General features: G+C 38.6%; 1 protein-coding gene across 1 annotated transcript in view; it reads right to left on the reverse strand.

Annotated features, from left to right (window-relative positions):
• Window positions 1-10,682, reverse strand: part of LOC129425806 (uncharacterized) — a 39,889-nt gene extending 29,207 nt beyond the window's left edge. The window contains exons 1-2 of the mRNA XM_073856687.1: window positions 10,356-10,682; window positions 6,255-6,389 (exon numbers count right to left, since the gene is read on the reverse strand). Coding sequence (XP_073712788.1) covers window positions 6,255-6,389; window positions 10,356-10,682 — 462 coding nt within the window. The remainder of the gene's footprint in view (window positions 1-6,254; window positions 6,390-10,355) is intronic.
• Window positions 10,683-13,577: the final 2,895 nt, after the last annotated feature.

A 13,577-nucleotide genomic window follows, 5' to 3' on the forward strand; every position in this document is an offset into this window, starting at 1 on the left:
AAGCATATATAATGCTGGTGTGCTTGTCGCGAATGCTCCGCCACAAACTGCAAGTTTGGAAAAAACTGGTATCTTATCATTACGGTGGGTTCCAGTGTTAAGAGAAAGCTTTACTTCCTGTTTTTTTCAAAACAATCGCATCTTAATGACAAAAGCGCGCCCGGACTCGGATTGATAAAAGTACAGTGCTCTAGGGCCCCAGGCAAGGACTGTGCCGCACACGCAACCCCCTTTAGCAGAGCCCTATTAGCTCCGCCCCGTCTTTACTCTGCGTTTTAGCGCCTTCTTTAATCTAGTGATGGGCAGATTAAGGCTTCGTGAAGCAATGAAACAGTTGAACCAAATGGGCCATATTTGGCGCTTTTCCATTGCATAGTACTTCACAGTTTGGTTTAGTTTGGTTCGGGTCAGCTTACTTTTGGGAGCTTTTCCATTGGGTGCAGTACGTAGTACCCAATACTTTTTTTCATACCACGTCGGTTGGGGTTCCAAGCGACCCGAGCTGATACCGAACGTGACACGAAAACACTGTAGGTCACTTATTGGTCTAAGAGAATCGTTACTACAGCATCATCACTATAATGTAGATTAGCTTTACCTGTGCTAGCTTGTGCTGTCTCGAGCAAAAATGTTGTCATCTGTGCTCTGCTATAAGTTCCCAAACTCCCTTTTAGCAATGAAAAACATCCACAGGTTGAGAATCAGGGACACCAGTATGTGTTTTTTATTCTGTGTCGTTTGGTGTGCGATTACAGACAGCCCTCTCACATGTCATCATATTGCTTAGTTGATCTGTCACGTATGCAGCGCGGACATTCACGTAACCCCATGATGGCTTTGGGGGTCAAACGCGCTCGAGCGCGGTTTGGTTTGGACAGTGTTAGTGTGCCCTGAGTGCGTGCATCTGGGGGAGTAGGGAGGGGTGACAGTCGCGCTGGGGCATGGTTCATGGATCCGAAGGTGACCCTTAGTTACCATATATACCGTCGCAGTGGGCCCCAATTTGCAAAATCCTCAACTGTGGATAATATAATTATGCCGCAATAGTTAGTCTGTCTGAAACTAAGCTGATTAAACCACATCACTGTGTGACACTTGCATTACATGTGAACGGCCCCTACGCTAATATGATTTTGTTTTTCTCTCCCTATCTCGACCCCGAGGACAATGAGACAAACAGACCCAGTTCCGGTAGATGTGAAAGTCGGCACACCTCTGATCTACTGGTCGTCCTTCAACGTGATGCCCAGCTGATGCCTGACCAACGATCACCGGCAGAACCCACTATATCTCCGCTTAATCTCCTTATCCGTTTATATGTGTGTATATACATATATATATCCCAAGGGTTTTTCCCTCCTAGGACTTTTTTTTATTTCCTTGGCTAAACAACCAGGGTTTTTTTTTCTCTTAGGGTTTTTTTTTACCCCTGGGAGGCAGCCTTCTTGGGCTTAACTTAGCTTCCTCTTCTAGACGTTACATTAGTAATACGCTCGCTTATGTCGAGTCATAGCCGCAGCAAATTTGACTTCTTATGCTATCGTGTATGTTGTGCTATCTGTCGTTTTTCTGTGCTTTTACTGCTTCTATTAATGTAAAGCTGCTTTGAAACAATTAACTATTGTGAAAAGCGCTATATAAATAAAATTTTATTGAATTGAATTGAAAAATGGTTTGGTTTGGATAATGTGAGTGCGCCATATTTCACGTTTCAAGTGAATAGGCGCAAAAATGAGGTTCTTGCAAGAGCTTTTGTAAGACTAGTGCCTTTTCTTAGTGCCAGTCAGCCCCGAAATAAAAGTCTTTTGTTTACATGCATACACGTTCGTTCTTATTATTATTTATCCTTATGTAAGCGTATAAAATGTCGTTTCCACACCAGGAAATAAAACCTCACACAAAGATCGTTGGATTCGTTATCTAATTGGCTACAAGTTCTGTCTATCAATATTTTCCATGAAGTCATTGGAGGAACAAGTGAGTCAGATGACGTCACGATATTTGACAGCGCTGTTTGGATATTATGTATTATACTCTCACCTACTTTTACAAACCAAGCTTGACCGCTGGTTTTGAACGTGAGTCGAGTGTAATCTCATATACAAGTGTTACAATGTAAATAGTTCTCAGATTGTATATTATATTCTATTACAAGTCGTGCATGTGAAATCTGATGTAAACAATGGACAATATATCTATATTTCACGGATTATATGCATTTTTGGACAAAAATGGTCATTGGATGTATTTTATTGGAGAGTTTTTATGGGTTATTCACACATCTGAAACAGACTGGATTCGATTCGCGATCGTTATATCAACACAAAGGTAAGGAGTCCCGAGGGCTATTTCATAAAACTAGATTACAGAATAAGCCAGGCTTATTTTGTTAAGTCTGGCTTATTGCCGGTGGATTTCGTTTCATAAAACAAACTTGAACTAGTTCAACTCCGGTTACTATGGAAACTTATGCTTGGAAACTAGCCTGGTCCGGGGCAGGCTAACTGTCTAAGCCTCAACTGTTGCTTAACTAGACTTCCACTAACATTGAACTGTAAATGCAATGATATTATAGTTGACTCTTTGACATTTTATTTGACTTTATTAACCACTATTAATCTAACAATTAAAGAAAATCAACTTAAATATTAAATTTGATAAATTCTGTTACAATAATAGACATTTGTTTCATAATATGGTATGTTATAGGCCTGTCAAATGTTGAATATAAATGATCGTAACTATCCCAATATAAGAATAAAAGCCACAGCAGTAAAATTTGTATCTAAATTTAAGATATATCTAAATCCATATAATTGCTATGTATTGATGAAATATATATATATATATATATATATATATATATATATATATATATATATATATATATATATATATATATATATATATATATATCATTACGATTGTCTGGCATACAGAAAGGAGATTTAATTTAAATAGGCTATACAACACACACAAGTCAAGTACAGTCATTGAATTTTTTATGCCTGGTGTGCATAAAAATGCACATTATTTTAAAGATCGACAGTATTTGTATCTCTCTCTAGTTGTTAAATTTTTCTTGAAATTTAAAAAAATCGTTATGGTGTCTGCATGTCTGAAGGAACACAATATAATTATGTGATGGTATGCTCTTGGCATTTTGTTGTAATGACTTAAAACTCTTTTTTTTTTGCCTGTGATCCCAGAGAAGATTGTAAGTGTCCTGCAGACAATAATTGTTCACCACACAAGTAGGCTTGTACTGACTTACAGTATAGACGTACAGTATAATGTGCTTATACCTCAGGCTTCTCTTCAACTGATCCTCACCCTGAAACCATTCATAAAACTCTGTTTATCTATCAACACCTAACACTACACTGTTAAAAAAATTCTGTAGTGACAGTATTACTGTCAGCTGTTTGCCAGTTACTTACTGTAGATTTAAATGTATGTTATTTACTGGCAACAGTTTGTTCAAAGTTAAATGAACATTAAACATTAAGAAGTCTTTTTATCTACAGGATAAAACTATAAAATAACAGTCTCATGCAAAGCATTCTGGGAACCAAAATATGAAGGAAACAACAGAAAAAGGTTGATGAGGATTTCTGGTTCCCAAAATGCTTTGCATGAGGCTGTTATTTTATAGTTTATTCTGAAAAAAGCATAGACTTGTTAATGTTTAATGTTCATTTAACTTTAATCAAACTGTTGCCAAACTGTTACTGGTAAACAGCTGCATAACTACAGCTAATTTTTTAACAGTGTGATCGTAAACCAGTGCTGTCTACCCACCATGCTCTGAAAATAACCTGCTCCGGAGCAGGTTATGTTGCAGGGTAAGTTCATTTTAGTGAGGCTCCGGAGGATGTCTGCGCATGCGTGTACTTATGATGAGCGTGCAGCGGGCGTGGAAGCATATATTTTGCATAATATTACAATGTTAAAGCATTTATTTTATTACATTTACAGTGCAAATATTTATTGCTGTCTTAAAAAATTATGATATTTCTTTAAAGAAACACATTTTTAATAACATGGATTGATATTTGTTATTGGACTAATTACTGTACATTTAATTATGTTCATTATTAATAAAAATTGATTCATATTTGTGTTCGGACTAAATCCTATACATTTAATTATGTTCATCATTAATATATCTCCAAATATCAGTGGATGTATGAAACACATTTCCATCAGTTAATTAATGTTAACAATAAAGTACATTTCCATATCAATTTTGTCAATTCATAAATAACTTCATCACTCTCTTTCACTTATTAGATAATTTGAGATGAATCTAAAGTTCTAATAAATATGGAGCTAGAAGAGTCTCAATAAAGATAAATGCACACACTACATTCACATATGCACACACTGTCACGACAGGGTTGGAGAGACAGGACGCAAACGCAGAGTTCGAACCAATAAATAACATTTAATAATAAAACTGGAAACAAACACGAGGAGTAAAATAACAGGCATGTAAGTAACACAGAAACATCCAACGTGAACAGGAACAGACATGGAAGTAATGACAATGACAATCTACCGGCAACCGGTGTGACAGAAACAAGGCATATAAATACAAAGACAATTAAACATAAGACAGGTGTGGTGTATTGGCTTAATGAGTCAATGAGAGTCCAGGTGAGACGGATCAGTGCAATACACAAAACATGACACGGACTAGCCGTGACATAACCCCTCCCTCTACGAGTGGCTACCAGACACTCAAATAAACACAAAACAAAAACAAAGTCTGGTAGCAAGAGTCCAAGGGAGGGGTGGAGGGCTTGGGGACCCTGGCGAAGCCGGCAGCCGCCGGAACGAGACCAACAGGAACAGTTGGCCGGACTGCGCCAGGAGAACCGGAGCGATCGCTCACGGTGGTCCCCAAGAGACATCGGGGCTGATGGGGAATACACCCCGATGTCACTACTCCCCCTCGACGAAACTCCTGGGGGAGCCGCCCTCCGTGAACCCGCTGCGTCCAGTGCTGGCCGGTAGATTCTGTCACGACAGGGTTGGAGAGACAGGACGCAAACGCAGAGTTCTAACCAATAAATAACATTTAATAATAAAACTGGAAACAAACACGAGGAGTAAAATAACAGGCATGTAAGTAACACAGAAACATCCAACGTGAACAGGAACAGACATGGAAGTAATGACAATGACAATCTACCGGCAACCGGTGTGACAGAAACAAGGCATATAAATACAAAGACAATTAAACATAAGACAGGTGTGGTGTATTGGCTTAATGAGTCAATGAGAGTCCAGGTGAGACGGATCAGTGCAATACACAAAACATGACACGGACTAGCCGTGACACACACAGGATTCATAAATACACACGCAGGATACACAAATGCACACAAAATTCACAAATGCACACACAAAATTTAAGAAGCACAGAAGATTCACAAATGCACACAAAATTCAGAAATGCGCACAAAATTCAGAAATACACAAACAATTCAGAAATGCAAACAACATTTACAAATGCACTCAAGATTCACAAATGCACAGGACAAGATTCAGAAATGTATTTCTGATGCACACACAAATATGTCTTGGTTTGCAGGCTGTTTTTGGTCTGTGGACTTGCTGCATTTGCTGTATTTGTGTGTGAATTTTGGGACTCCCCTGACTTGGCTCGACACACAAATGCCTTTTTTTAAAAAGGGAATGATCTGCAACAATCAGATATCTCCCTTGTTTTAGCCAATCACAAGAACGCACCCCACGTGGGGGATTGTTTACTTATAAGCCAATAACATTACCTTTAAGCTGGTTTGCCAACCGCCAATAAAACCGAAGAAGAAGAAGTTTACACAGCGTGATATGCATGTGGTGCGGGCGCGAGCTAACGTTAACGCGGTGGAGTTCTGTCTGTCAGTTGGTTGGTTGAGACCTCAACATGGCTTCTGGCAACCACAGGGGAGCGGTACAGTATGTAGAACTTAAAGTGTTTAGCTAGTTATCTCCTTGTTATAATCGCCAAAAGCCTCAATTACAACTATCCATTTGTGCTTATTTTTGTGCGTTTCAGACGTATGTTTGGACACCAAATACAGATAATCGTCATTACAATATCAATGTGAATAATCTGCAATTATGATTTTTGTCATAATCAAGCGGCCCTTTTTTGTGACTTTCTGCTTTAGCAACATTCTTCACCTAAACATTTATGCCATTTAAGCTAACATGCCAATTAAACTAACATGACAATTAAGTACCCCCCCAAACCCCAAAAAGACTGCCTCCAGCCATGACTGCTGTACTCTCTCTCCCTCGTTTGGGGCCGAGGACAGCTCCTGGGCCAATAACTGCACAAAAGCCCGAGCTGCTACCTCGGCTTGGGGTGACAGACCCTGTTAAAAAGCCACTTAATTCACAAGAATTTCAACATTATGGAAAGATACTAGCCTGACCCTATTATAGCATGTAGTTGCGCTAGACTAGCTCGCTAGCTTATGTTGATAGTTGCACAATTAAACCGGTTAACATTAACAATTAAACAACATCTCATAACAAGGAGATAACTAGCTAAACACTTTATGTTCTACTTACCGCTCCCCTGTCGTTGCTGACAGGCAGAACTTCACCGCGCTAACTTTAGCTCGCACCCGCACCACGTGCATATCACGCTGTGTAAACTATCTCTTCTTTTTCGGTTTTACTGGCGGTTGGCAAACCAACTTAAAGGTCATGTGATTGGCTTATAAGTAAACAATCCCCCACGTGGGGTGCGTTCTTGTAATTGGCTAAAACAAGGGAGATATCTGATTGGTTGCAGATCATTCCCTGTTTAAAAAAAGGCATTTGTGTGTCGAGCCAAGTCGGGAGTCTCAAAATTCACACACAAATGCAGTAAAGTTCACAGACCAAAAACAGTCTTGTCCTGTGCATTTGTGAATCTTGAGTGCATTTGTGGATGTTGTTTGCATTTCTGAATTGGTTGTGTATTTGTGAATTTTGTGTGCATTTGTGAATTTTGTGTGCATTTGTGAATCTTCTGTGCTTCTTGGATTTTGTGTGTGCATTTGTGGATTTTGTGTGCATTTGTGTGTCCTGCGTGTGTATTTGTGGGTCCTGTGTGTGCGTGTGTGGGTGTGGTGTGTGCATTTGTCTTTGTTGAGACTCTTCTAGCTCCATAAATAAATGTGTGTGCAAATACATTGTCATTACAGATTTATGCACTTTATTTGCCACAACCCCTACAAAAATTAAAGCAACACTGTGTAGTTTTTTTACCTTTTAATAATGTCTCTAAAATTATTTCAGTGATAGAACAACTTTTAACTGGACAAATTGTACTGTTGCTGCAACCTGAGCAGCCTTCTAGCTGCTACAAGCACACTCTGAAAGTGGCGGTGGAGGGTAGGAAACACAGCCCGCCCCTCCCCCTGCCTGCAGAAGAGTGTCTGATACCAGGCACTGTTGCGCTTTTCAACCACATGGTGGAGCTGTAAGTAATTTTTACATGGAAACTACATAGTGTTGCTTTAACCATGGTTTTATTGGTGTAAAGTTGTAGTAACCATGGTTTTTGGTGCATTGATTAATATCAGCAAAAACATGGTTTTACTACACTAACCATGGTTTAACTATGTTTTTTGAAAAAAAATATTTTGTGGTTACCATGGTTTTACTGTGACCAGGGTTTTTTGGTTTTAAAGAGCCACACAGATCCAAAATCGAAACTAACCTTTATTGCAGTGTGTCATGTAGGTGTCCATCAATGTAAACAACGTGTAAAGTAGTACAACCAAAAAGTGCACGATTAATAAAGTTATTGGCTTCTAAAGCAGGGACTCGACCCTGAATCGCTGAAACGAGTCGTTATAGGGAGTGAGTCTTCTTCCTGATATTTTTGTCACGTCACACGAACGCATCCACGTCACATGAGATACTAATCTCCGCCTGCAGCCTTGCAGGCGGGAGAAACGAAAACTATCACCCGCCCACAGCTAGTTAGTGTGTGTGAACATCAGCTCACGCTGTGTTTTCAGTTTGTGTTGTTTTCACTACCAAAGGAGACTTTTTCAAGAAGGGATATACTAAACATGTCTGGCTGTGAAGAATCAGTGCTTAAAATAAATTTTTAACGGAGGGATTTAGACGTTTGGCAGTGAAAGATGGTTCAGTACCCACTTTATTTGGAACAGCATGTGTCTCCTAACCACAACCTGTAAGTATGATTATAGCTACATACTTGCTTAAATGATTTCATCATAATTTTGTCTATCATAATTTTTATTGCTTGGATTAATGATGAATGATGTCGTTGTCAGAGTCAAGTTAGCAAGCGGTTAACGCATGCTGCACTATCGGTTTTGCTATGACCCGGTTATTTTACATAAATGCTTAAATGAGTGTAAAATGTATATAGTCGTTTTTATTGCTTGGATTAATGATGAATGATATCGTTGTTTAAACTCTATATGCTGTCAGAGTCACTTCCCATTGCCTCCTCATGCCTGTATCAATGGGAAACCTTCTAATGTGAAGAAAAAACAGCGAGAGATCATGAGAGAGAGAGTGCCAGTTCCTGCTGAACATTGACATAATATTATAAATAATAACGTAAAATATACAAAATGATTGTTCAATCTTACTTGTGAAATGTAATCCCATGTGATCTGGAATCAATACTGCGCCGGATATTGCAACCATAAGCCGCACAAAATACGGGCATATTGCTTTCTTTCCATTAACTTCAATCGACTCTGATGCTAGTGTACAGTGAGGAGACCCATCCAATATGGCGCCGACGCTTGATGCGTTCCAGCACTTCATGAGGTGTCTACGTATATAATGTCTATGGCGCTGACATCTTGGGTCTTGAGTCTGTGCAGTAGCAATTTCGGGACCAGTCATGCGCAGTAGTGAGCAGGAAGTGAAGCCGCGAAAACACCCCGCCCTCGCTCTCGTAGAATGCGCATATCACACGATATCACAGCTGTCAATCATGACGTGACACCACTGTTTTTATATCATTAAATAACTAACTAAACACAAACCTATTTTAAAAACAAACATTTGAATTTTCATCAGCGTGATTAAAAACTACAGTAAATGACAGAAACCAGCTTCGGAAAAAAGATAATTGAAGTGTAATAAATTTTTTTAGTTGGTCTCAAGTCTCATTGAATAACATGGGGGAGGCGGGGTTTATGACCTATACTGGGACCAGTCACTGGGGGGCGATCGAGATGTTTTGGCATCAGTTTTTAGGCCTTGTGCGGCACGCTTGAGTAAAACCATTGTTAATTTTCGTTAGGGAAAAGATATTCATAATTCATATGTTTAAAATCATATATAAAATCTATGATTATTTTACAGGCTTTAAAATAATATTTTAATAATATTGTGTGTATTTTCGTTGAGACACATATAATATTAGACTTATATGGGGTAAAATAGGTTCGGATTAATTATTTAATTAATTAATTTTATTTGTTTTGTAATCACGCACTTCTAAGCCAATTATAAAACGTTGATTTTGTCAGAAAGTATTGGTTTATAATGTTATTTCTCATTTAAAAACTTTTAAGTTCTTCCATGGTGACTCGTGAAATCTGTGATCCATTGACAATGCCTTTATGTTGTTACCGTGAGCGTGCGTTAACTCTGGGTTACTTTCAGTGGGTTGATTGAACTAACTTTAAACCTGTGTTTCGGAACCGACATACCCCAAGTAAGCAAGTTATCTTATAGGGGTGGTTTCCCGGACCAGGATTAGCTTAATCCAAGACTAGGCCTTAGTTTAATTAGGAAATATAACTAGTTTTAACAAACATGCCTTACTAAAAACATTACTTGTGTGCATTTTGAGGTAAAACAAGGGGCACTGATGTATTTTAAGATATGTCAGAGCAAGTTGTTTTCAGTTTGGACAGCTTTTAAAAGTGTTTAAGTCTAGGACTAGTCTAATCCCTGTCCGGGAAACCGCCCCGTAGTGTATTACCATGTTTAACACATTCAATATATATATAAAATAAAATTGAAGACTGTACTTTTACCTCCTCATTGCTCCTGACAAAATCATTCAGGGCAAATGAAAGAAAGTAAAATGTCTATCTCATTTTTAATGATGACAGGACCTGGATGAATGTCCTCTTCATTGTAGTGACAGGCTGTCATTTGCCAAACATCCAAAATATAAACATTAACATCCTGAAAAGCCCACCGTATGATTCTGTCCAACTGCAGAGAATACCAGTCACTGCCAAACACATCATATTAAGAAGACAGAAATACACCTTATAGGCTAAATATACATATATAAAAGTTTCTCTGTAAATGATTTTGTTTGATATTATTAACTTACTTACCTTATAGCCGGTGTTGACAGTCTTGATTATAAAGGTAGTGTCTGGTGCCCGTTGTAACATATCTAGCACAGCTTTGCGGACCCTCATCACTCTGCGGGTGTAGTAATCGAGAGGGTATGTTGTGAAGTGTGGTCCCAGATTAAATACAATAAAAGTGTGAGGTCCTCCAGTCAGATCGTCAATCTGATTACAGATGTAGTGAATATTAGTAACTTGTGTTTTAACAAAGCGTAGAGGAAGACCGTGAGACCTCCAGTGTAAGTCAATGTTGTTCTCCACATCCACTGCTATAAGAGGCCCTGCCTGATATTCAACATGCAGGTCCATCCACTTTAAAACCTTTAAAAGTCGTTTTCTTTCAGTCATGGAAGTAAAATTAGCAGGCTTTTAATTGCTGAATGGATAGCCAAAATGATCTATGTTATCTGAAAAAATTATTTACAAATATGCAAGAAAAGGTTTGTACTCTAAAAATACTTTTATCTCTTGTTTGTTACAAATAAAGAATTTACAAACATGTGGAGGGCCTTCAGCACTTGGACAGTGCCGTGAGTTTTTTAAAAAGCATTACTTAAAACTCATCATATCCACAGGTACAGAGTCATCATATACAATAAATCTGTGGGGTAGCATTTAAAAAATATTTGCATTTGTTTAAAGCAAAACATTTAATTACTTACCAGGCTACAAGTGAAACAGCTCTTTACGCCTTCTAACATCTCATATTCGATCCTCATTTATGTCCACGAGACTCAATAATAATCTTTTACGTTTTAATCCTTTGATTATTCATGTTTTAAAACGTTTGTGTGCTTCTGCGCATCCATGTGTGTTTGATAAGCAAACGCGCATTGTCATCCCATTTATAGGCACATATTACTAACACACTCTTTAAATAACAAAAACAATATTGCGCCATTGACTTTAGACTTTAGACCAGGTTTTAGTTGGTCAATGGCATTGTAGTATTGTAGTTACCTCAAAATAGCAACGCGCCAACAATGCACACACCTCGTTTTCAGACCAGAACCCCCATGGGCATAAAATTGGCGCAGAAACTTTGTGTTCCAAGTTCACGTCTTATATTAAACTGTTATATCACATGATTTTCATAACAGAAACACGCAATAGCAAAGTGGCATCACGCATTATTAAGGTTCGGTTACTGGGTTCACGCGATGTACATGCTGCCGCGTTTATGTGTACTTTTAAATCATTAGCCTACTTAAAGCATTAAAATAGCGTTGTGCAATTTGAAAAAATGTGAAAACTTCTTCAGATTTCTCCAACTCCGCTTTGACTTTAATCGAGATAAAGTGTGAACTCAACGAGAGATGCTGTCCTCTGCTTTTTTTTTCGAGTTTAGATTTGAGCTACTGTTTAAACTGTTTCCACCAGTTGTTTTTTTCTGCGGGTTGAAGATGAAAAGACTTCAATCATTAGTTATTGTTATTTGGGCTGTGAATAGTCATTGGGATAATTTTGGGCTAGTTTTGAATGTCCATTTGGGATGGTTTTGATACGCAAATCTGGCAACCCTGGCTTGCGCACAAACCATTTTTCTCGTCGTTACATTAGCAAAAGTGGCATCAGACACGCCCATTTAGACCGTGCGCTTTAAACAATGCGCTTAGATCGTTAAAATAGGGCCCTATATGTTTTTTTGATAATCATCAATTGTTTTTTCCAACATGACAGTCTAGACTTAAAATTTATCAGTATTTCAGAAATGTAAAATAATTCTGACCCTTTCAAATCACAACTTTTATTTGACGTCCTTTGTCTTATGTTTGTTTTAATTCTTGTAATAGGCAGTTCTATCAGTTCAGTTCAGTTTCACTTTATTGTCCCCTAGGGGAAACTTGTCTTACAGCCAGGTAAACATACAACAGATAACACCACAAAACACTTACTGTAAACCACACAAGCAACAATTAAAAACTATTACACTACCACTCAATCTATTCAAATCATTCTGCAAATTTAACAACAAGGTTGCACTTGGTATAAAAGAGTTCTTTGTCCTATTTAGTTAAAACAAGGGACTCTGAATCTCCGGCCTGAGAGAAGAACTTCAAAAGAACAATGAAGGGGGTGGTTTACACAGTCCAATATGGCATCTGCTTTCCTCATAACCTGCTTCTCATAAATATTTGTCAAGGAAACCTGTGGAAAGCCTTACCAGCATCCTTCACAATATGGCTGAGGTAATTTTTCTCCCACAGGCCGATGCCCCCATACCAGGCAATAAAAGCAAAAGTAAGGACAGGTTCAATAAAAGATTTATAAAATAGAGACAAAATAACCTTGTCCACATTAAAAGAGTTAAGCTTCCTTAGGAAGAACAATCGTTATTGTCCCTTCTTAGGGGCCAGTCACACCAAAAGCGCCTTAAACGCTTGCAAACGCAAGGCGCGACGCACTGCCTTTTTTTAAAAAAAGAGCAGTGCGACGCGGCTTTTCATATTGCTAAGCAACCACCGAGTCAGCTGTCTTGTCAATCCAATATTGAAGCGTGAGCGCTCTTTTGCTGTTAACTCTCATATTAGCAGAAACTTTAAAAAGAGGACACTTGCTCTGACCTTGTTTGAGGGTGAGATGTGCACAAACACTCATGAGAGAGTGAGCGAGTGGAGTCCGGTTCTTCAAAGCAGCTGTAAACTTCCCTCACCACAACGTAAGGCCGCCTCTCCCCTCATTCGATTGGACAATGCAAAGACGCGAATGACGTCGAGCGCTTCTCCGCTCTCAGCGCTCCTTCAAAAACGCGTGCGCGGCAGGCGGCAAAAAACCGCAAGGCGCTCGGCGCGCATAAACAGCGCGCAAACGCGCCCTGCCCATAGAATATCATTCAAAAAAGGCGCCTGCAACTGCCATAAACACTTTTGGTGTGACTGGCCCCTTACAGATCATCTCTGTGTTTATATCAAATTTGAGTTTACTGTCTATCACCCATCTGTTCTATGACAGATGCTGAGAAGATTTTGAATAAAATAATTTGTAACACTTTACAATGAAGTTGTATTTGTTAACATTATTAAATGCATTAACTAACAAGCAATATAGTTTAACAGCATTTATTAATCTTTGTTAAATGACAAGTTCGGTATTTTACACTTAAAGCCCTGTTTTTAGATTGTTTATGATGAAGTAGAATGGTTTTGACTGAAATTTCGACATATGCGGCTGCCCTGAGAATTTTCGGGTGTTTGTGTTTCACCT

This window comes from Misgurnus anguillicaudatus, chromosome 19 (assembly GCF_027580225.2).
Source record: "Misgurnus anguillicaudatus chromosome 19, ASM2758022v2, whole genome shotgun sequence".
In the NCBI taxonomy this organism is placed as follows: Eukaryota; Metazoa; Chordata; class Actinopteri; order Cypriniformes; family Cobitidae; genus Misgurnus; species Misgurnus anguillicaudatus.